This window comes from Somniosus microcephalus, chromosome 1 (genome assembly GCF_052327205.1).
Source record: "Somniosus microcephalus isolate GS21.2 chromosome 1, FLI_Smic_1.0, whole genome shotgun sequence".
Lineage (NCBI taxonomy): Eukaryota > Metazoa > Chordata > Chondrichthyes > Squaliformes > Somniosidae > Somniosus > Somniosus microcephalus.
In genome coordinates, this window is record NC_140987.1 from 121,981,766 (window position 1) to 122,006,990 (window position 25,225).

Genomic DNA, 25,225 nt, shown 5'->3' on the forward strand with positions numbered 1-25,225 from the left:
CACAAATGCTCCAATGACATCTGTGAGCTGCTCACCAGCACTGCACAAACTCTTAAGAAAAATCTGAGGAGTGTATTTTTTGTTTGTAAACTTGCCCTCCCTCTCTTTCTCCCCCCCCCCCCCCCCCCCCTCCCTTAAAAGTAAAATAGGGGTGAATTTCCTTCCTTCTGCTCTGCTGCTGTAACTTTACATGTGTAAATTGGGTTTCCGTCAAACTTCCGGCAAATTTACAACAGCGTCACAGGAGAAGCCCCGAAGAAATACCCCTCTTATCAAGCTGCACCTTACCTGGTTTTTGGAATATTTCTGATTTTGTAACCTTGTGGAGACCTGCCATTTTGACTCCCTGCTTCTCACCTCAGCTGCTCCCGTCCCAGAGCACTTTATACTCCCCAGTGGGAGCGGACATCAAAGATGAGTCTTGGAGCCAACTAGGAGCTGCCTAACCCTGAAGGGCAAGGGGAATCCCTTTCCACATAGATTTTGCTGCATGCATGGATAGCAGTAGACTTAGAGAGGTCAGGTAGCTCCAGAATGAATCTTGAAATAATGCTAAGTGCCAGCTCCTATCAAAATGAAAGAAGCCACACGATGATGCATGGGAACTGTCCCATCACCGCAGTAGTTCTGAGGAGTAGCAGAGATCAGATATGGCAGATCTCCATGAGCCTGTAAAATCAAATTGGCTTTGTACGAAGTAATATGTATCTTGATGACTAGTTTTTAAAGAAAGAAAGACTTGCATTTATTTAGCTCCTTTCACGACCACTGGAAATCTCAAAACACTTTACAACCAATGAAGTACTTTTGGAGTATAGTCACTGTTGTAATGTAGGCAATGCGGCAGCCAATTTGTGCACAGCATGCTCCCACAAACAGCAGTGTGATTATGACCAGATAATCTGTTTTTGTTATGTTGATTGAGGGATAAATATTGGCCAGGACACCAGGGATAATTCCCCTGCTCTTCTTCAAAATAGTGCTATGGGATCTTTTGTGTCTACCTGAGAGAGCAGACAGGACCTCAGTTTAATGTCTCATCCGAAAGACGGCACCTCAGACAGTACAGCACTCCCTCAACACTGCACTAGAGTGTCAGCCTAGCTTTATGTGCTCAAGTCCCCGGAGTGGGACTTGAACCCACAACCTTCTGACTCAGGCGAGAGTGCTACCCACTGAGTCACAGCAGGCCTGACCTGCTGAGTATTTCCAGTATTTTGTTTTTATTTCAGATTTCCAGCATCTGCTTTTGTATAAGTAAAAAAAAGCCTATTGTTCAATCATTACAGCATCCAGCTGTTTCGTAAATGATTCATAGAAACATAGAAGATAGGAGCAGGAGTAGGCCATTCGGCCCCTCGAGCCTGCTCCGCCATTCAATTCGATCATGGCTGATCATCCAAATTCAGTACCCGGTCCCTGCTTTCTCCCCATACCCCTTGATCCCTTTAGCCTTAAGAAATATATCCAACTCCTTGAATATATTTAATGAACTGGCCTCCACCGCCTTCTGTGGTAGAGAGTTCCACAGGTTCACCACTCTGGGTGAAGAAATTCCTCCTCATTTCTATCTTAAATGGCCTACCCTTTATCCTTAGACTGTGTCCCCTGGTTCTGGACTCCCCGACCATCGGGAACATCCTTCCTGAATCTAGTCTGTCCAGTCCTGTCAGAATTTTATAAGTTTCAATGAGATCACCTCTCATTCTTCTAAACTCCAGCGAGTACAAGCCCAATCGACCCAATCTCTCCTCGTACGTCATTCCTGCCATCCCAGGTATCAGCTTGGTGAATCTTCGCTGAATTCCCTCCATGGCAAGAACATCCTCCCTCAGATAAGGTGACCAAAACTGCACACAATACTCAAGATGTGGTCTCACCAAGGCCCTGTACAACTGCAGCAAGACATTCTTGTTCCTGTACTCAAACCCTCTCGCTACGAAGGCCAACATACCATTTGCCGCCTTAACCGCCTGCTGCATCTGCATGCTTACCTTCAGTGACTGGTGCACAAGGACACCCAGGTCTCGTTGCACTTCCCCTTCTCCCAATCTATTGCCATTTAGATAATCTGCCTTCCTGTTTTTGCCACCAAAGTGGACAACCTCACATTTATCCACGTTATATTGCATCTGCCATGTTTCTGCCCAATCACCCAACATGTCCAAATCATCCTGGAGTTTCTCGACATCCTCCTCACAGCACACACGCCCACCCAGCTTTGTGTCGTCTGCAAATTTGGAGATATTACATCTAGTTCCCTTGTCTAGATCATTAATATATATTGTGAATAGCTGGGGTCCAAGGACTGATCCCTGCGGTACCCCACTAGTCACTGCCTGCCACTCGGAAAAAGACCAGTTTATTCCAACTCTTTGCTTTCTGTCTGCCAACCAGTTCTCTATCCAAGTCAATACCTTGCCCCCAATCCCATGTGCCTTAACTTTACACGCTAATCTCTTATTCAAGGGTTTTTGCCTACACTGCCCTGCCTGGAAGCTAATTCCAGGTGTTGACTTAATAAATTCTTTTAACTACATTTTTAATGCAATTTATAAGACACAAGCATCTTTCCATTGTTGTTATCTTCTGATTCATAGTACAAAATAGGATGTGCAGTCAGGGCATTAAAGTCAATAACCATTCCACATAATGCTTTTTTTGCCTGAAGATAGACCACTAGTTTAACTAGGATGTTCATTTTCCAGAGACTGGCGCACAAAAATATGAAGAACTATTGAGAAAGTACTCACCTTCTCATTGCACCCTCCCTCCACATAAATCATTTTGCCACATCAGGGAGCATATTTCATCTAAGATTATCTATCGTTATGGCAGTATGGATATGAAATTGGCTCAGTGACAGGAAGCAAAGGGTGGTGGTGGATAGATGTTTTTCAGACTGGGAGGTGGTTTGCAGTGGTGTTCCCTAAGGGTCAGTTTTGGGCCCATTATTCTTTTCAGTTTTTATAAACAACCTAGACTCGGGTGTAGGGAACAGCATTATAAAGTTTGTAGATGATATAAAACTTGGCAAAGTAGTAGACAGTGATGAGGATAGCTGTAGACTTCAAGATGACATAGACAGGATAGTTAAATGGGCAGAAGCATGGCAGATGGCGTTCAGTGTGGAGGAGTGTGAAGTGATGCACTTTGGGAGGACTAATATGGAAAGACAGTATACTATAAATAGCATGTTTTTGAAAAGTGTAGATGCGCAGAGAGACCTTGGTGTCCATATACACAAACCCTTAAAGGGGTCTGGGAAAGTTGTTCAGGTGATTAAAAAATCATATGGGTTACTTGGGTTTATAAATCAAGGTATAGAATATAAAAGCAGAGATCATGCTAGAACTTTTAAATCACTGGTTAGGCCTCAGCTGGAGTATTGTCGACAATTCTAGGCTCCACACTTTAGGAAAGATGTAAAGGCCTTAGAAAGGGTAGAGAGGAGGATTGCCAAGATGTTACTAGGGATGAGGGACTTCAGTTATGAGGAGAGATTGGAAAAGTTAGGACTGTTCTCCTTGGAATAGAGAAGGTTAAAAGATGGCCTAAGAGGTTTTCAAGATGATGGGTTTTGATAGAGTAGATAGAGAGAAACTATTCCCTCTGGCAAGTGAGTCAATAACCAGAGTTTACAGATTTAAAATCATTGACAAAAGATCTCGAGGGAGATGAGGAGCAATTTTTTCACTTAGAATTGTCAGGATCGGGAACGCTCTACCGGAAAAGATGGTGGAAGCTGACTCCATAAATAATTTTAAAAGGGGTTGGACAGGTACTTGAGGATGAGGGACTTCGAGTTATGGACAAAAAGCAGAGGTGTGGGGCTTAGCACGGCTGCTCTTTCAAAGAGCCAGCACAGGCACAACAGGCTGAATGGCCTCCTTCTGTGCTACAAGTTTCTATGATTGTTAATGTGTGAACCGTCTTTAAATCAAAGAAACCTCTTGCTGTTTCCAGCTTTGTCACATTGATAGTCCAGATGAAGGTGGACTGCCACCCTATGCATTTGCTTTGATGGTAATCTACTTTCTGCAGCAAAGGAAGGAATGTGTGCTGCCTGTGTATCTGGGATTATGGGTGAGATACCTGTTTATTATAATCTCTCAACTTTTAGTTAGTTGTTTAATTACTTCCTATTTGCTTTTCAGGAGGTTCTACATAATTGTAAGCAGCATTTGCGACGTGGAAATATTTACATACTTTAAAGCCTAATCTGCTTCATTTTATCTTCAATCTGCTAAAAAGGGGAAATTGTAAAGAGTACTATATATAGGTATATTTTGACGTGTAAACGCTTAAGTTATTAAGAGAGCTATGACCAGAGTTTATGCCCTATTAAAATATGTCGGTCACATGTATTTTTAAAAAAATCTCTGGAGCAAATATTGATTTGATTTCTTAAAAATAGCTATAAGGATATTGACACTAGTGTCTTTATGGTTAATAAGTTTTATCACCATAATCAGGGCAATTATTATATTTGTGCTTTTCTTAATTATGATTGCGAGCATTATCTTATAACTTTCTCTCACTTCCTCCTTCATAGTCAATCTTTTGATTTATGTTTAGCAGAGGAGGAGGAATTGGGGCCTCTGAATAAACACGAACGAATGTGCCCTGTATCAGGCTACTGTAAAAGCAGAGCAATACAACCTACGTAAAAAAGAGTTGAATTGCTGATCTAGTGGCGTATTAAAATTTGGGCATTCAGTATAATTGTGTGTATGCTCTTTGAATTATATAAATACAATAACTGTGATATCATAACTGTTGTACTAAAACTTTTTTTTTAAAGATTGAAGCTTTTTTGGTGGATAACCTAGCCGACTTCAATCTTAAAGGTGTAGAAAGTAATGAGGTTATCTGGGAATTCAAACCTGCGAGTGGGGATGATGGTAATTCTAATGAAGGAAAGGTACGATTTTCTAGCTTGTGGTGGATTTCAATGATCTTTTCTTTAAACAGACATAGTAATTAAATAACTCTTTTCAACCTCATTCCTTTGTTAGGTTCCACTTGTATTTGGGCTAGATCAACAAAATTCTGTACCAGTGGGGCAGCTGTGGGTTGAATTGCTTCGATTTTATGCTCTGGAATTTCCACTGGCTGATTATGTTATTTGTATACGAATCAAAGAACCACTTTCTCGGGAAGCTAAAGACTGGCCCAAAAGGAGAATTGCTGTGGAAGGTATACAAAAACCTACTATTTTAGTAATCGATTGTGAATCTAAATGATGTTTCTTCCCTACCTCTCTCCCCCGCCCCCCCAGCAGTTAATAGGAGGATTGTGAATTTGTTGTACTGTTGGACGTCTCTGTTAATATTTTGTGAACGCCAAGTTGTCCCTAATTACATCGTATTGACATCTATAGGTCGATGTGTTGCTTTAAGTACAAAAGTGAGTAAATTAGATGAGATTTTTTTTCTTAATTTATTCTTGGGATGTAGGTGGTGTTGGCAAAATGGTGGTAGGCTGCTTTTTTTAATTTTTGCAATCCTTATGCTGATGGTGCTCCTAGAATGTTGTTAGGTAGAGAATTCCAGGAGTTTGGTCAGAGTTTGAAGGAATGGCAATATGTGTCCAAGTCAGGATAGTGTGTGACTAGGAGGGGAGCTTAGAGGTGATGCTGTTCCCATGATCTTACTGCTCTTGTTCTTCTTGGTGGTAGAAGTTGCAGGGGTGGAAGGTGCTGTCGAAGTAAGCTAGGTGAGTTACTACAATGCATCTTGTATCTTTGGCCCCCTCCTCCTCTTCATCTATATGCTACCCCTTGGCGACATTGTCCTTGAACATGGGGTTAGTTTCCATAAGTAGGCTGATGACGTTCTACGTTTTCACCACCTCTCTTGGGTGCTCTGCTGCCTCTGTGCTGTCAGACTGCTTGTCCAACCTCCGGCCTTGGATGAGCCACAGTTTTATTGAGCTATACATTGGAAAGACCGAAGCCATTGGCCAGAATAATCTCCAGGTAGGCGGGTTAGGGACAGGGGGGCCTCCGAGGCAAGTGGGAAACCCCGGAGACTGGGTTTCCCACAGTCGCCAGGGCCTGATTTGCATGCGAGTCCTCGGATTCCCACCCGCAGCCAGCCAGATTGAGAGGTGGGTAGGCCTTCCGATACGGAGAGGGAGCAAGAGGTTGGTCCGGGGGAGGGATCGTGGCGGGGGGGGCGGGGTATGGAGAAGAGGCAGGAACAGGGTACTGAATTTGGATGATCAGCCATGATCTCATTAAATGGCGGAGCAGGCTCGAGGGGCCGAATGGCCTACTCCTATCTTCTATGTTTCTATGTTGGGTATCGACGGGCTCGGTCGGGGAATGGCGGGGGCGGGTGTCGATCGGGGATTGGAGTCGGCCAGGGACGGGGTGGGTGCAGTCAGCCGGGGATTGGCAGGGGGGAAGAGAGGATCGGGGCCGTCCACCGGAGGACTGGCCGGCCTCCGCATCATCAGTGTTGGGAGGGGGGTGGTGGGGGAGGCATCACGGTGGGAATCGGAGGCCGGTGGGGGGTGATCAGAGGCCTCATTAGGGGGTTTCTGATCACGAGGGGTGGGTTAGGTAGGGTCCCTGGTTCCAGGAGTTAGGTGTACAGCCACTTACCTCCTAGATGCAGCAGTCCCCTCCTCAGCTTAACTGCCAGGTTTCATGAATTGTGTGAAACCCGTCCACATGCATTTAAATTCAAAATGGAGGTGAGAAAAGAGGCTGCCAGCCTTATTATAATATTTAAATTGAAGTAACGCTCCCTGGGAGTGGGTTGGTAGCCCGCCCTTCGTCCCGCCTCTGTTAAATCCGGAAGTAGGCGGGTTGGAGTCGGAATCCGGTCGGGAATCCCATTTTTAACACTTTAGCTGCCCCCACACTCCAAACCCACCTGGTTTTTTTTAGGGGAAAATTCCACCTAGCGTTCCCCCACCACAAATTCCTTACCCTTGCTACCAACTCCATTTCTCTCCACTGTCAGGCTAAACCAAACGATTCGTAACTTTGGTATCCTATTCAGCCTCAAGCTGAGCTTCCGATCCCATATCCTCTCCATCAGAAAGACTGCCTACTTCCACCTCCATAACATCGCCCACTCATGGCCCTGTCTCAGCCCATCTGCTTCAGAAACACTCATTCATGCTTTTAGTCACCTCCAACCTCAACCATTCTAATGCTCTCTTCGTCAGTCTAGCACCCTCCATAAACTTCGGCTCATCCCATACTCTGCTGCCTATATGCTGTCCTGTACCAAGTCCTACTTGCCCATCACCGCTGTCCTTACATAGGATATACGGCACAGAAACAGGCCATTCGGCCCAACCAGTCCTTGCTGGCCCACATTGGCTCCTCCAACGCTTCAAATTTAAAATTCTAATTCGTGTGGTTAAATATCCCTCAACTCTCCCTTTCTTTAACTCTGACCCCATACATTTCCTCCATCTCTTTGCCTCACCATTGGTGGCCATACCTTCAGCCACCTAGATCCCACTATCTGAAATTTCTCCCTAAACTCCTACACCTCTCTGCCTCCCTCACTTCCTTTTAAGATCTTCCTTGACATCTACACCTTTGATCAAGCTTTTTGTCACCCCTCCTAATAACTCCTCCTTTGGCTTGGCACCTGTTTTTTCCAATAAATGCGAGTTCTGATGGTGCGATGGCAGTTGTGGCAGCGGTATATTGCCTCCAGTGGCAAGAACCCTGATCAAGCAGGTTGGATAGTGTCAAGCTTCTTGAATGTTGTGGTGGCTGTATTCATCCAGATTAGTGGTGAATATTTCCCTCTCACTGCTGACACTGTAACAAGCTTCTGCTCTGCTTTTATAGCCACGTTGTTTATATAGCTGGTCCACTTACGCTGCCGATCAGTGGTGACCCTCAGATTTGATGTTGGGGAACTCGACGATGGTGGTTCCATTGAAGGTTGGGGGGAGATGGCTGGGCTTTCCCTTGTTCAGGATGGTCATTGTCTGGCACTTAAGTGGCATAGGTATTACCTGCCACTTGTCAACCCAAGCCTGGGTATTTTCCAGCTTCTGCTGTAGGCTGACATGGGCTGCTTCATTATTGGAGGTGCTATGAATGGAGCTGAACATGATAGAATCATCAGCAAACACTCCTGACATTGTGATTGAGGAAAGGTCATTGATGAAGCTGATTAGGTCAAGAATACTGCCCAGAAGCAATATTCTTGGCTGCAATGATTGACCTCCAAAGACCATGACCATCTTTCTTTGTGCTGGAGGGTTTTCCCCTTGACCCTCATTGACCTCAGTTTTGCTAGGACTCCTCCTTGCCAGAATCAGTCAAATGCTGCCTTGATGTCGAGAGCAGCGATTCTCATCTCCCCTCTGGCATTCAGGTCTGGCATCCATGTATGGATCAAGACTGTGATGAGGTCTGGAGCCGAGAGCCTTTGATGGAATCAAAACTGAGCATCGGTTAGCTGGTAATGAGTGATTAAGCAACTATAATGGGAACTATGCGAGAAGACTGATGGGATCATGCAATTTACACTTCTGGCTGAAGCCGTTAGCAAACACTTCAGCCTTGTCTCTTGTGATCGTGTTGAGTTCTGCCATTTTTGATGATGGGAATATTCATGGAGCTATCTCTTTCTGTTGCCTGTTTGTTGATTATGGTAGTGCTACGGTGATCCATTGATGTGGGACTGCTTAGCTCTATCTATAGCCTGCTACTTTTGGTATTTAACATACAAGTAGCCATGTGTTGTAGATAGGTGCCTCATTCTAAAATGTGTCTCCTTTTGAACTTGGCATGTCCTTCTACACTCCTCATTGAACATAGAATCATAGCAGTTTATGGCACAGAAGGCGGCCATTCGGTCCATCGGGTCAGTGCTGGCTGAAAAAGAGCCTATCCAGCCTAATCCCACTTTCCAGCTCTTGGTCAATAGCCTTGTAGGTTACAGCAAGGGTGGTGTCCTGACAATGGTGATGGAGATTGAGGGATGTGCTGGGCCTTGAGATTACCCGATTGTGGTGGTGTACAGTGATCCATAACGCCTCATGGATGCCCAGTTTTTGGCTGCTAGACCTGTCCTTAGTCTGTACCACTTAGCATGGCAGTAATGAGTTGTGTAGATTGGGAGAACTAACAGGGTTGTCGAGCAGGCAATGAGCTAGATCAGTACTGAGAAGAGGGAATACAGGAACATGGCTAAAAGGGATATGCTTAACGTAATTAAAAATACATTTTTAAATATACTGCTAGCAAAAATAATAATGACTCCCCAATTGGGTGTAAGATCAATATAACTGATAATTGTCCAGGTCACAGCACATTGACACAAAACAAGACCACTGACTCCTAATCACCTAATATGTTGTTGCCTATATAAAAGTCACATTAGTCATCCTTGATCGACTTACTTGTATAAGTAATCGTCTAGACGTTTCATCAATATCTTATCCATGCTTTAATTAGCCTAGATAATTTGAGATTAGGTTCAATGGTTTTGTAAACTACTTAAAATGTGTGACAAGGAAAGAAAGCTTTTATGCTTATATGGATGTAGTTTTGTATTTACAGCAACATGCTTAAAAGACAACTTTGGAATGGAATAAAACTTGAAGCTAATAATGAGCATGGATTATTAACCAGTCTCTTGCAAAGAACCATAACTAATATAGGTTTAGATATTCTGAGGTAATGAAAATTATAGAGCTTAACTTTTTTCTCTGACAGAACTATATTCATTTCATAGCCTGTTTGTTTTTATCTTGTGTGTGCATATATACATTGCACATATGCAAAATAAGTGTTTTACATGAAGTTTGCTTCTTCTCTGGTTATTTCAGGTGCCATCAAAATGTAATGCTTGTCTTCGTAGAAGTGTCTTGCTTTGTTCTAAATTACTAAAACATCCCTGGAATTGACCTGTAAACCAACTATAATATTCAGTGGATAAGATGTTATTTTGCTGAACCGTGTAGTTACTGACCATCTTTAATTATGTCTTTTTTTCCCTCCAGATCCATACTCTGTAAAGAGAAATGTTGCACGAACCCTTAATAGCCAAATGGTGTATGACTACATCATTCATTGTTTAAGAGCAACATACAAGTATTTTGCATTGCCTAAGTACAAGTCAGCAAAGTTCAACAAAAGAGACAATGAAAAAGTTGATCCTAAAAGAGCATCTAATATTGCAGTAGATGCTTCGAAGACACAGCTATGTAGTACGACATCTGCTATCTCAGCAGGGATTCCTGATGGAGAATGCCCACAATTGCATGATAATGCTATATGTAAAGATGGTGAAAATCTAACTTCTGAAGATTCCTATAGAAACCTACAAACCGTACAAGAGTGTGGGAGTGAAAGCTTCACAGAGGAAGAACTGATATCTGATATACAGAAAATTGGAATTACTGGAGATGAGTCTTATGAGGATGATGAAAATCAACCAGACGGTGAAGATAAACACAGTGATGAACTTTTGGAAAGTGGAAATGATGAGGAACTTTTTGATACGTCTGCAGAGCAGAAAGACAATTCAATAATTACTGGCAGGATATTAAAGGAAGGCAAACTTGAACAATCTACGGAAGCGGATAATGAGACGTCTAGTGATGACGAAATGAGCTCCTGTGTGAAGCATACGAATTGTTACAGAGATCATTTTTATTCTGAAAGTCTTTCAGATTCTGAGAGTTTTCTGAATCCTCAGAATATGGAAAGTGATGATTTTGGTGTAGCAGACTCCAATCAACGAGAAGTGAAAGATGAGGAAGCCACATTGAATGATGAAGTTAGAGAAAGCTCTGACAGTGCTGAGGAATTGCATAATTTCCCTAAAATGCCAATGCAGCACCATGAAGGGACTCTAAGCAGGAATGACGAGGAGGATGAGGAGGAAGATGATGATGATGAGTTGGATTTGAATATCACTCCACGAATTCACCTGGACAGTCTTACAGCTGAAGAGGAAATTGAGAATATATATACTGAGTCTAGTGAGGAAGATAATCAGTCTGATGAAGGTGGAGTAATTGATGATGAATTGCTGAACTGGAAGGGACATACACCAGTAAAGTGTCGAAATGATGTGACTTCTCAACTGGTCAGACATGCTACTGAAAGTGAAGTAACTACGAAGCAGAAACAAGGAATTCAGCATGAAATAAATAAGGAAATTGTTCTTGGGGAAATTGGAACAACCTTGCATGGATATGAATTGCTGAGCAGTGATGACAATATGTTTTATATGTTCAGTAAAGCTGTTTTTACAAAGGGCAAGGTAATACCACCTTCAGGAACTGTTTCTTTCCTGAAACAGTTGCTTCATTTTGATCGGTTGCATGAATACAATTGAGTCTGGTGATCAGAATGGCGAAAAAGTAGTAAGCCTGAGGATTGGGAGGATTTTAGAGTTCAGCGAAGGAGGACCAAGAAATTGATAAAGAAAGGGAAAATAGAATATGAGAGTAAACTAGCAAGAGACATAAAAACAGACTGTAAAAGCTTCTATACGTATGTAAAAAGGAAAAGATTTGCGAAAGTAAATGTTGGTCCCTTACAGGCTGAGACAGGAGAAATTATAATGGGGATTAAGGAAATTGCAGAGAAATTACACAAATACTGTGTGTCTGTCTTCATGGAAGAAGATGCAAAAAAACTTCCTGGAAATAGTGAACAACCAAGGGTCCAGCGAGAATGAGGAACTGAAAGATATTAGTATTAGTAAAAAAGTAGCACTGGAGAAATTAATGGGTCTGAAAGCCGATAAATCTCCTGGACCTGATAGCCTACAGCCTAGGGTTTTGAAAGAGTTGGCTATAGAGATAGTGGATGCACTGGTTGTCATTTTCCAAAATTCCATAGATTCTAGAATGGTTTCCACAGATTGGAAGGTAGCAAATGTAACCCTACTATTTAAGAACGGGGAGAAGAGAAAAAACGGGGATCTACAGACCAGTTAGCCTGACATCAGTAGAAGGGAAAATGCTAGAATCTATTATTAAGGACGCGGTAACAGGGCACTTAGAAAATAATAATGGGATTGGGCAGATTCAACACGGATTTATGAAAGAGAAATTGTGTTTGACAAATCTGTTAGAATTTTTTGAGGTTGTAACTAGCAGAATAGATAAGGGGGAACCAGTGGATGTGGTGTATTTGGATTTTCAGAAGGCATTCGATAACGAGGTTATTAAACAAAATTGGGGCTCATGGGATTGGGGGTAATATACTAGCATGGAATGAGGATTGGTTAACGGACAGAAAACAGAGAGTAGGAATAAAAGGGTCATTTTCGGGTTAGCAGGCTGTAACTAGTGGGGTACCGCAAGGATTAGTGCTTGGGTCTCAGCTATTTCACAATCTATATCAATGATTTGGATGAGGGACCAAATGTAATGTATCCAAGTTTGCTGATGATACAAAGCTGGGTGGGAATGTAAGTTGTGAGGAGGATGCAAGGAGACTTCAAGGGGATATAGTCAAGGTAAGTGAGTGGGCAAGAACATGGCAAATGGAATATAATGTGGAGAAATGTGAAGTTATCCACTTTGGTAGGAAAAATAGAAAAGCAGAGTATTTCTTGGGAAATGTTGGTGTTCAGAGGGACCTGGGTGTCCTTGTTCACGAATCACTGAACGTTAACATGCAGGTACAGCAAACAATTAGGAAAGCAAATGGTATGTTGGCCTTTATTACAAGAGGATTTGAGTATAAGGGTAAATACGTCTTACTGCAATTATATAGGGCCCTGGTGAGACCACACCTGGAGTATTGTGTACAGTTTTGGTCTCCTTACCTAAGGAAGGATATACTTGTCATAGAGGGAGTGCAACGAAGGTTCACCAGAGTGGTTCCTGGGATGGGGGGATTGTCCTATCAGGACAGATTGAGTAGACTAGGCCTATATTCTCTAGCGTTTAGAAGAATGAGAGGTGATCTCATTGAAACATACAACATTCTTACAGGGCTTGACAGGGTAGATGCAGGGAGGATGCTTCCCCTGGCTGGGGAGTCTGGAACCAGGGGTCACAGTCTTAGAATAAGGGGTCGGTCATTTAGGACTGAGATGAGGATAAATTTCTTCACTGAGGGTGGTGAATCTTTGGAATTCTCGACCCCAGAGGGCTGTGGAGGCTCAGTGGTTGAGTATATTCAAGACAGAGATCGATAGATTTTTGGACTCTAAGGGAATCAAGGGATATGGGGATAGTTCAGGAAAGTGGAGATGAGGTAGAAGATCAGCCATGATCTCATTGAATGGCGGAGCAGGCTCGAAGGGCAAAATGGCCTACTCCTGTTCCTATTTCTTATGTAGAGCATGGAAAAAATACTCTGCATAAACTTTCACCATTTGGTTAAGCTTATTGCATTCAGCAACTGCATATTAAATGGCATTAATGGTGTGCAGTATTTATTCTAAGAAAAAAATTACTATCACCATTTCTTCTAAATAGGCTGCCATAATTGTATGCAGCTTGTGCAAACGAGAAGGGCATTTAAAGCATGATTGTCCAGAGGACTTCAAAAAAGTTGATCTTGATCCATTACCACAAATGACACCATGGTTTCTGAATGTCCTGGATCAAGTTTGCATCCAATGTTACTGTAAGTATAGGCTTTTGTTTTTTTTTTTAACTATATTTTTAATAATTAAAAAGAAAAATCAGATTCCTCTTTTTAAAATAAAATTAAAAATTGTTTTCCTGTTTTAAACCTGAGCACTGCCATTCATATTGTATTAGCTTAATGCTGTATCATCATGCTGTTAATTATGTGGATTGAGTAACCATGGCATTTTACCTCCATGTTCTAATTCACCATCTTAATTTTGTTTGTCAAGAAGATATAAAGCAGAGTTTTTCTCTGTTATCATCCTCTTCCCAAAAAACTGTCCACTGCAATATCTGCTCTTTCCCTAGTTGAAAAGGTGACTTCCCACCCTCAAAACCCCAGAATTGGAGTAGAACAAAAAGTAACTGTTTGCAAATCTTCACAGAACCCTGCATTCTACCACCCAGTGATAGAGCACCAATATGATCTGTCTCAGTTTTACAGTTATACAGAACAGAATAGTGATACTTGTATGTAATCATTCAGATATTCTTCATTGCTCTTTCCACCCACTCCTACCCGTTTCATTTTCAGGGATTAAAAATACACTGAAGAGCAATTACAGCAACTCATTTTTGTTTCCCTATTTTTTTTAATGCATTTTCTTATCGTCGTTAGGTTTTCTATGATGTAGTGGAAATGCATATAAACAGCTGACGGCAATTTTTTCCTTAAAAACGATGTATTTTCTTCCCTCTTCATTTGTCACCTCCACAGTTGTCTTTATGATACTGGAATGTTAGGTGAAGAAAATCTGTGGTTCAAACCTGAGCACCACTCTTCGCAGGATAGCTGCAATGCTATCTCATCACACCATTGATCGTTTAGATTGAAATGATGGATTTTTATATAATCGCAAAATACTGAGGATTTTTATGTCTATCTTCTAATTGGCCATCTTAATTTTGTTTCCCAGGAAGATATAATTTTCAAAGTGCAGACTTTTTAACAGAATATTAAAGTTAACGCTCTCATGTCCCCTTTATCTTGCAGCACTGTAAGGTAATTGTGTTACTGCCTCTGTAGTGCTGAAAATCACCTGAAGAACTGTGTTTTTCCTGGCACGTCTAGAGGCAGCAGCACTAACAGGGTCAAATATAAACTATGGCCTGGATTTTGCGTGACTAATAACGGTGAGACTATCATCGTTCACAGATGCCACGCTCCTTCACAGGATGCGCTGTAACAGTCCTCGTCAATAGACTCAGCACTGAAATCAGTACAGTGCCGTGAACTTGGGGTACTTGCCCACTAGTTCCCCACTAAAGACAGCTTAAAAAATTAGGGCTGGTGCATTCAGGGGTAAGTGAATTTTTAAAGGCATGATAAGTGATAATTGCTGCCAAACAACCCCTCTGGTCCTGAAAGTTAAATTTTACATTGTGGAGTCTTATTCCTTCAGAAGTTAGTTAGTGTGGGAGATTCAAAAAAAATTAAAATAATGTTTTTTTTACTTTTTCTATCTGTCTCTTAACCTCATCTTTGTTTCCCAATCTTTATTTCGCTTTCTGTACATGATTTAAATGTGTCTGTGAGGATTCTTCAATCTGGTTGAAGAGCCTTGCTGTTACTTGTCCTGCTCACAGATGCCCTGTAGAGGGCGCCGTGCTGGATCAGATGCCGGATTAAAGTAAGTCTCTGCTCTAACGCCCCGAAAACTTTGTGGGCAGCTGTCAACGAGGTGAACGGTGAATGCTGCTGACTGCAAAATCCGGGCTGATGCTACTGGCATTGCTGGCCTTCATTTTTCATCGCAACTTTCAGAAAATAGCCGGTGGTGGAATTTTTTGCATCTACCCTATCAATTTTATTTTAATTCATTCATGGGATGTGGGCGTCGCTGGCAAGGCCAGCATTTATTGCCCATCCCCAGTTGCCCTTGTGAGCCACCTTCTTTAACCGCTGAAGTCTGTGTGGTGAAAGTACTCCCACAGTGCTGTTAGGGAGGGAGTTCCAGGATTTTGACCCAGCGACGATGAAGGGAGGCAATATATTTCCAAGTCAGAATGGTGTGTGATTTGGAGGGGAACTTGCAGGTGATGGTGTTCCCATGTACCTGCTTCCCTTGTCCTTCTTGTGGTAGAGGTCATGGGTTTGAGAGGTGCTGTCGAAGAAACCTTGGCGAGTTGCTGCAGTGCATCTCCCTTCATTACCAGATCTACCAGGATCACATCAAGCGCCGTTGGGCTGTCACTCTCCTCCCACAACTGAACTAAGTTTTGACCCCTCGTAATAAGATTCTCAAAAAATAAAAAGGGATGCAAATCCCTTTATTATTTTCAACATCTCAATTAGATCTCCCCTCAATCTTCTAAACTCAAGGGAATACAAGCCCATTTTTTGCAACCTGTCCTCATAATTTTACCTTTTAAGTCCTGGCATCATTCTAGTGCACCTGCGCTGTACCCCCTCCAAGGCCAGTATACCCTTCCTGAGGTGCGGTGCCCAAAACTGAATGCAGTACTCCAGGTGGTGTCTTACCAAGGCTCTGTATAACTGAAGAATAACTTCCTCTCTTTGTATTGCAGCCCCCTTTTCTATTCCCAGCAACATAATTTGAGTGAATTCCACAGTGCCAGTTTTCTGCAATATTACAGAACCATTTTTAATCAAGATTTCTACTATAAAGGTGACCTCTTGGTCATCATTAATTAAGCCTTGTTAATTTTAAGTTCTTTACTGCCTGAGGAAATAGAATAGTTCCTTTATGAAATTTTGATGTAAGCTTGTAGTAAAACTTTTACAAAAATGAAACACTTTTGCCCAGGATGGATTATTTATTGATTTCTTTTTTGCTGGTTACAGCACACACCGGGTTAAAACTGGTTAATGCACACAGTTTCTGCAAGCTGCAGAGAACAAACATGGAAGTCTGATGGACGTAAAATGGAGCAAAATTAGGTTTAATATGCTAATGTCCATTAAGGGGACTTCCTTAGCCCTATTCTGTCTAGCAGCGTCCCTGACAGATGTCTGGATAAATGTTAGCTTCTTGAAATCATAGGTTCTTTAAAATGATTGGAGTAGATTAATGGACATCTTGGAGGTCACGCCATTCAATTCAACAGCAACAACTTGCAGCGGGACTTGGTTTAGGATAGATTACAGCCAGCAGAGTTTTGGACGAGCTGAAGTTTACAGAGGGTGGATGACGGGAGGCCAGGAGAATTGCCTTAGACAAGTCTGGAGATAACAAAGGCATGGATGAGGGTTTCAGCAGGAAATAAGCTGAGGTGGGGGCAGAGGTCGGCGATGTTATGGAGGGGTAAATAGGTTTACTTTGTATTGGAGAGATATGGGATTGGAAGCTCAGCTCAAGGTCAAATAGGGTGCTGAATTGCTGCTTCAGTCTGAGATGATGGCCAGAGAGGATGAGTCCATGAGCTCCTTGCACACTTAAGTCTGTGCTCCTTGGAGTTGAGGGAGAGAACATGGGGGTTATACAAGGGGCAAGGACTAGGAGAGGGTAAAGGTTTTGCTGCGAACAAGGGCATCAGAGGTGGAGGTGATTGAGCAAATTGACGACTGCTTAAGTATCGCAGCAAATGGAGGGCCAAAGACTAGATAGTTGGGAGTTTTTACGTGAGGTTGTAGGTGATTTGGAGAATTTTTTCCAGGGATGTGGGTGGTGAGTGATGCAAGCAAGTGGTTGGCGATGGCCTTTTCTGTGATCAAGGGAGTAGAGAGGGCACAGAAGATGGAAAGATCAAGGTGGTGGCTGAGAATATGGGTAGGCATGTTTACATGGATGGAGAGGTTTAGGGAGGATAGGAGGGCAGTGAGTTCAGAAGAGAGGGGGCAAGGGGAGTTCAGATGATTTAAATCAGGATGAGGAGTTATTCGGTGTAAAGCTAAAGGAGGGATAGATATTTCAGTGAGAAAGTTGGGATGGAGCTGGGGAGCAGTAGATAATGAGGATTTTAAAGAAGGGGCAGGAGGACTTGGACAGGGTAATATGCTCGAAGGAGCCACGCGAATACGGGAGAGAGATCAAGGTGTGATTTTTGTGATAAAGGACACCTCACCAGTGTGGCACTTTGGTTGGGTTGATGGTGGAAGGTATAGCCAGGCAGGGAGGCTTCAGTAAGGGGCAAGTACCCAAGAGGGAAGAAACAAAATGAGGCATGACTGGGTTACAGAAAGGGGAACAGACAGAAGAGAAGGGTCCAAAAGGGCCAATAAAGAAAAAAAAGGGCGATAGAAGTAATGGGCTGAGGTCTGGAGAGGCAACCAAAATACGCATGTGAATGGACACAGGAATTTCAGGTGTTGTACGCATGGAGATTAGGAAAGATACATCCTAGTCCTAAACAGAAGATAGGGAGGAGACAATGTGAAAGGGTCTAACATTAAAGTCTGACGTCCTGAAGAAGCAGACAGGAAATACGTCACACTGAATATATAGATTCCCATCTAAAGTCATTTCTTCTATATTTATAACTATACTGCCACCACATGCCTTTGTAGTTAAATGCAGATTCTATGTAGATGCTTTTGAAGATCTAGCATGCTGTTTCAATAGATTTGAAATAAAGATAGAAAATACTGGGAATGCAGCGCAGCTCTGTCAGCTTCTGTAAAGAGAAGAGAGAAATTAACATGGTGGACATGGACACTCTCTAGACAATGACTTGTTTCATTTGGAAATATATTTAGGTAGCCTTACCACCAAGCATGTATTGTTAAATAGCATTCTAGCTATTCCTTGTTACTGTCTGAGAGATGAGGACCCATTAAAATAAGTAAAAACTCATACCAGCCAAGTTATGGTGACCTCATGGGCCAATGCCAAGAGTTATATTAAACTTAGCATAAAAATAAAACAAAAAAGGTGACTCAACCGTGGCTAACAAGGGAAATTAGGGATAGCATAAGATCCAAGGAGACGACATATAAATTGGCCAGAAAAAGCAATAATCCTGAGGATTGGGAGCAGTTTAGGATTCAACAAAGGAGGACAAAGGGATTAATTAAGAAAGGGAAAATAGAATATGAGAGTAAGCTAGCAGGGAACATAAAAACTGACTGTAAAAGCTTTTATAGATATGTGAAGAGAAAAAGATTGGTGAAGTCAAGCGTAGGTCCCTCACAGTCAGAATCAGGGGAATTTATAATGGGAAACAAAGAAATGGCAGACCAACTAAATTCATACTTTGGTTCTGTCTTCACAAAGGAGGACACAAATAACCTCCCAGAGATGCCGGGGAACATAGGGCCTGATGAAAGGGTGGAACTGAAAGAAATCAGTATTTGTAGGGAAATGGTGTTAGGAAAATTGATGGGACTAAAGGCCAATAAATCCCCAGGGCCTGATAATCTACATCCCAGGGTACTTAAGGAAGAGGCCCTGGAAATAGTAGATGCATTGCTGGTCATCTTCCAGAACTCGATAGACTCTGGAACAGTACCCATGGATTGGAGGGTAGCTAATGTTACCCCACTATTCAAAAAAGGTGGTCGAGAAAAAGCGGGGAATTATAGACCGGTAAGCCTGACATCGGTAGTGGGGAAAATGCTAGAATCTATTATAAAAGATGTAATAGCAGAGCACTTGGTAAGCAGTGACAGGATCGGACAAAGTCAACATGGATTTACAAAAGGTAAATCATGCTTGACTAATCTACTGGAATTTTTTGAGGATGTAACTGGTAAAATAGATAAGGGAGAACCAGTGGATGTGGTGTATTTGGACTTTCAGAAGGCTTTCGATAAGGTCCCGCATAAGAGGTTAGCGTGCTAAATTAAGGCACATGGGATTGGGGGCAAGGTATTGACTTGGATAGAGAACTGGTTGGCGGACAGAAAGCAAAGAGTTGGAATAAACGGGTCGTTTTCCGAGTGGCAGGTAGTGACTAGTGGGGTACCGCAAGGATCGGTCCTAGGACCCCAGCTGTTCACAATATATATTAATGATCTGGACGAGGGAATTGGATGTAATATCTCCAAATTTGCAGACGACACAAAGCTGGGTGGGAGGGTAAGCTGTGAGGAGGATGTCGTGAAACTCCAGTACGATTTGGACAGATTGGGTGATTGGGCAGAAACATGGCAAATGCACTATAATGTGGATAAATGTGAGGTTATCCACTTTGGTGGCAAAAACAGGAAGGCAGATTATTATTTGAATGGCAATAGATTGGGAGAAGGGGAAGTGCAAAGAGACCTGGGTGTTCTTGTACACCAGTCGCTGAAGGTAAGCATGCAGGTGCAGCAGGCGGTTAAGAAGGCAAATGGTATGTTGGCCTTTGTAGCAAGAGGGTTCGAGTACAGGAACAAGGATGTCTTGCTACAGTTGTACAGGGCCTTGGTGAGACCGCACCTTGAGTACTGTGTGCAGTTTTGGTCGCCTTACCTGAGGAAGGACGTTCTTGCCATGGAAGGAGTGCAGCGAAGATTCACTAGGCTGATACCTGGGATGGCAGGAATGACGTATGAGGAGAGGTTGTGTCGATTGGGCTTATACTCACTGGAGTTTAGAAGATTGAGAGGGGATCTCATCGAAACTTATAAAATTCTGTCAGGCCTGGACAGACTAGATGCAGGAAGGATGTTTATGATGGCCGGGGTGTCCAGAACCAGGGGTCATAGTCTAAGGATAAGGGGTAAGCCATTTAGGACTGAAATGAGGAGGAATTTCTTCACCCAGAGAGTGGTGAACCTGTGGAATTCTCTGCCACAGAGGGCGGTGGAGGCCAGTTCATTAAATATATTCAAGAAAGAGTTGGATATATTTCTGAAGGCTAAAGGGATCAAGGGATATGAGGAGAAGGCAGGGACAGGGTACTGAATTTGGATGATCAGCCATGATCTCATTGAATGGCGGAGCAGGCTCGAAGGGCCGAATGGCCTACTCCTGCTCCTATCTTCTATGTTTCTATGTTACTTGGGTCCTCACACCTTTACGCCTTCAAAAAATATGTGCTTTGTGGTACATTAAGCCAAACTTTGAAAGTTAAATCATAAATGACTCTCTTCAGTTTTGGCAGTGATGTAATATTATCCTAATTCAAGTGGAGGGCAAATGAAGGCCTTCAATATGGTTGTCTTTGTACATAGTTTATCCTCTATCTAGTTCATTCTACTGTGTCCCTGTAGTTGATTTTTGAGTGCCCTGATAGTTTCTAATTAACCTCAAGAATATACAGCAATTAGACCTGGAGGCATTGCATGACACCCCAAGTTACTCATTTGAGCAGCAGAAGAGTGCTCTGATGTACCGTAACTTCTAATTGACCTCGGGAACGCACAGCAACTAAGCCTTGTGGCCTTGCACAGCTCCACTGTTGGTAGTATAATATAGTGCATGTTAACACATGGCTGTCTAAGGCTAAACCAGACCGTTCGCAATCTTGGTGTCGTATTTGACCCCAAGATCAGCTTCCGACCACCTATCCGCTCAATTTCCAAGACCGCTTGCTTCCACCTCTAACATCGCCCGACTCCACCTCTGCCTCAACTCATCTGCTAAAACCCCTCATCCATGTCTTTGTTACCTCTAGACTTGACTATTCCAATGCTCTCCTGGCCGGCCTCCCATCTTCCACCCTACCTGTGTCAGCTGTGGCTCAGTGGGTAGCACACTCGCCTCTGAGTCAGAAGGTTGTGGGTTCAAGTCCCACTCCAGGGACTTGAGCACATAAAGCTAGGCTGACACTCCAGTGCAGCGCTAAGGGAGTGCTGCACTGTCGGAGTTGCCGTCTTTCGGATGAGACGTTAAACCGAGGTCCCGTCTGCTCTCAGGTGGACGTAAAAGATCCCATGGTACTATTTCGAAGAAGAGCAGGGGAGTTATCCCCAGTGTCTTGGCCAATATTTATCTCTCAGCCAACATAACAAAAAAAATAATTATCTGGTCATTATCACATTGCTGTTTGTGGGACCTTGTGCGAAATTGGCTGCCGCGTTTCCTACATTACGACAGTGCCTCCACTTCAAAAGTACTTCATTGGCTGTACAGCGGTGGTCGTGAAAAGCACTATATAAATGCAAGTCTTTTTTTTTACATAAACTTAAGCTCATCAAAACTCTGCTGCCCGTATCCTAACTCGCATCAAGTCCCGTTCACCCATCACCCCTGTACTTGCTGACCTACATTGGTTCCTGGTCCGGCAACGCCACAATTTTCATCCTTATTTTCAAATCCCTCCATGGCCTCGCCACTCCCTGTCTCCGTAACATCCTCCATCCCTACAACCCTCCGAGATCTCTGCACTCCTCCAATTCTGACCTCTTGCGTATCCCCGATTTTAATCACTCCACCATTGACGGTCGTGCCTTAAACTGCCTAGGCTCTAAGTTCTGGAATTCCCTTCCTAAACCTCTCTACCTCTCTCACCTCTTTTAAGGTACTCCTTAAAACCTACCTCTTTGACCAAGCTTTTGGTCATCTGTCCTAATACCTCCTTGTGTGGCTCGGTGTCAAATTTTGTTTGATAACACTCCTGTGAAGCACCTTGGGACGCTTTACTGTGTTAAAGGCACTATATAAGTGCAAGTTGTTGTGATTTTTTTTCCTTATAAAACAGCTTATCCTCTGATTTCCTTTGTTTAGCACCATGGAAGGCCTGTTATTTAAAAAAATTATTTTGCTATGTAAGCATGATGAACTCTGTGGGCTCCCTCCAATGTAAAGAACTGAGAACTTAGTCTGAGCCTACAACTATTATATAGTATGGGGTCATAGGGAAGATCATGACACTTGGAAGAGAATTCAAGCTCTTTTTGTTTTTTTTAAAAGAATGAGGTGGTCTTTTTGCCAGTTGTGGCAGTTAAACTCCGGTTAAAAAAAATGAGGGGATCTAAGCAAAGGTAGAACTATTAGGTTTATAAAGAGAAATATGTGGTGTAGTATATCTTTAACTGGTAACCTTGGAAGTTCAAAGATTCCTGTCTGAACATCAAATAAATTATGGAAATTAAACATCTTCCCTTTCCCACCCAGATGACTTTTCCCCAGATCCTCTGGAAATTCAGGCACGTGAACATATTCTGATGAAACTGGAGGCGTTTATCAGGAAAGAACTTGATGGTATGAATAACATTTGTATATTTATATAGTTATTAATTTTCTAAATGTGTACATAATAATTAGAGACCATTTCATCAGATTGAACAATCCAATTAATCTTTCTACATAATGTACTGGAAATAGTTATCAAGACTAAGTCTTTGTGATGATGGACATGTTGGAAGTAATTAGAACTTAGTGTATCATAAACTTAAAATCATTTTATGAAATGTGGTAAGTTTTTTAGAGACGTAAAGACCTCTGCCTGGACGTTAAATAGAAGTAGCACACCCAAAGTCCAGTCCCACAAAGCGCATGGGTTTAAATGACCCGGGGCTGTCTCAGAACAAGCCCAGACACTGCCTTTCTGGTCTCACATTGGGACCTGATTGAAATGCAAACGTCTGGTGGTGGTGAGGGCAGTGGTTGCCGCACAAAATAAATACAGTAGCCTACCTGCAGATCCTTGGCCTGCCTCTGGCTAACAGGGGTTTGGGGGCAGGCTGTAGCACAAGCTTTTCCTGGAAACGCTTGGGCCACCCAGCACACGTAGCATCTGAAAAAAGAGATGGAAGGTCGGACCCCCCCCCCCCCCCCCCCACCAAGCCTTATTAGCATGGCTCTGTCTGACCTGTGCCTTTTCCAATCTGGGTCTCTGCTCCTTGCACTGGCAGAAGATGTATTTCCCAGGCCCAAGAGTCAGGAAAATAGCCCATATATACTTTTCTAAAGTAAATCATTATTTTGAATAAGACCTTGAAATTTGCAAGATGTGTGTTCAGTGTTTACTTGAACAGAAAAGTTCCGTTACATTTTGATGTTGTTGAAGTATATAAGCAGAACTCTCTTATTTTTAAAAGTAGTACTTGATGTACTTGCTTACCAACAAAATCCTTAACCAAGTGTTCTGAATAATGTGCTGTTGTGGAGAAATGAAGGCTGTAATGCATTGCTTTCACCATCAGTGGAAATTTATTACTTCCTACACCTAGAGAGAGATATAGACACCCACAGAGGATTTGCTCAATTTGTTTTATTCGTAAAAAAATAAACATGCAGCATATTCCCCAAGCAGTTTGTTTGCACACAAACTATCCTCCGTAGTTTCATCTTAGCCATGATGCTGTACAAATAGGAGAAAGAATGGAATTGCTGATATGGTGGTACTTGGTTCAAAAGACTTTCTTTTTCAATTGAAGAAATGTTATTTTGAAGAATTCAGTGCAATTTATTATTTTACAGCTAAAGCAAAACTCTGCTTGTTTGGGTCCTCCAAGAATGGTTTTGGTTTTCGGCAAAGTGATCTTGATATTTGTATGACATTTGAAGATCGGGAAACAGCAGAGGTATGTTTAATAACTCTGACTTTTAGTAGTTTTCTTTGATTAAAAAGCATTTGGAGAAGTTTCAGAGGCTACTTTATTGCTATGTAATATATATTGAACAGTGGAATGTCTAGTAAAATGTTCTATCTAATTACCCTTAATGTTTAACTCTACCCTTCAAATTTGAACTTTGTCAATCCCCTTCATAATCTTGAAAACTCCAATTACATCTTCTTGAACGTTCGTCTTTTCCAAATAGAACAAGCCCAACTTCTTTCATCTTTCCTCAAAATTGATTCCTGATGCCCGAAATAATCATATTCAGCTATATGCTCCCTCAAGGGAAAAAATATTCTTCCTAAGGTTACGTGACCACAACTGTGTACAATGTTCTTGATGGTTTAAGACCAATGCATTTTACAGTAATGTAACTTATTTTAATAACAACAGAAAATGCTGGAAAATCTCAGCAGGTCAGGCAACATCCGTGGACAGACATCCGGGTCGAATCCTTCTTGTTTTGAAGAAGGGTTCGACCCGAAACGTCAACTCAAATTTCTGTCCATGGATGTTGCCTGACCTGCTGAGTTTTTCCAGCATTTTCTGTTGTTATTTCGGATTTCCAACATCCGCAGTATTTTGCTATCGTAACTTATTTTAATTGTGTTTTATCTCTCTGCTATTGCAACCTGGTGTTTTTTTGGTCCCTTTTACAGAGCCATGCATTATCAAAAATGTCCCCTAGATCTTTTTTTAATTGCACACTGTATGACTGTCCATTCAACACATGCTCCTTCTTTTGGTTCCTTGCTCCTATACTCATTATTTTACACTTGCCTACATTTACCTGCATCTGTTAGCCCAATTACCCAAATCCACCTACCCAAATCTGGCTGTATTTTCTCATTATTTGCTTTGCCTCCTATTTTGGTTTAATCTATACATTTGGTGATTTTTAGAAGTTTTCTTTTTTTTAAAGTCTATTATTTATTGAACATAATGGCCCAGAAATTTGGGTTGGGGGCTTCCCACGGGTGCAAGCCCCCAACCTGCACTTACCTTGCGCGCCAGCAGTTGAGCTCTGGGCTCCCGTGGAATTCCGCTCCGGGGCCTGCTCCAACTCCCGGCGTGCCGTGCTTGCATGTCCCAGGGGCGTAGTTAGTGCGATGCGTCCCCTGGGATCACGTGAGCCATGGGCAGCCAATCAGAGGAGGGAAAAGCCCATTCATAAGATTGACAGGAAGACCTGTCTAAACTTATGAATATACGGGCCCCAAAATAAGAGTAAACCTTCAAATAATT

The 25,225-nt window shown here is 42.4% G+C and overlaps 1 protein-coding gene across 2 annotated transcripts in view; it reads left to right on the plus strand.

Moving 5' to 3' along the window:
- The window catches only part of LOC147124333 (terminal uridylyltransferase 7-like), a 78,361-nt gene that overhangs the window by 47,463 nt on the left and 5,673 nt on the right, over positions 1–25,225 (plus strand). For both annotated transcript variants that reach the window (XM_085985117.1, XM_085985109.1), the window contains 7 exons: positions 3,967–4,086; positions 4,805–4,924; positions 5,019–5,199; positions 9,991–11,258; positions 13,435–13,585; positions 22,533–22,619; positions 23,841–23,944. In XM_085985117.1, coding sequence (XP_085841243.1) covers positions 3,967–4,086; positions 4,805–4,924; positions 5,019–5,199; positions 9,991–11,258; positions 13,435–13,585; positions 22,533–22,619; positions 23,841–23,944 — 2,031 coding nt within the window. The remainder of the gene's footprint in view (positions 1–3,966; positions 4,087–4,804; positions 4,925–5,018; positions 5,200–9,990; positions 11,259–13,434; positions 13,586–22,532; positions 22,620–23,840; positions 23,945–25,225) is intronic.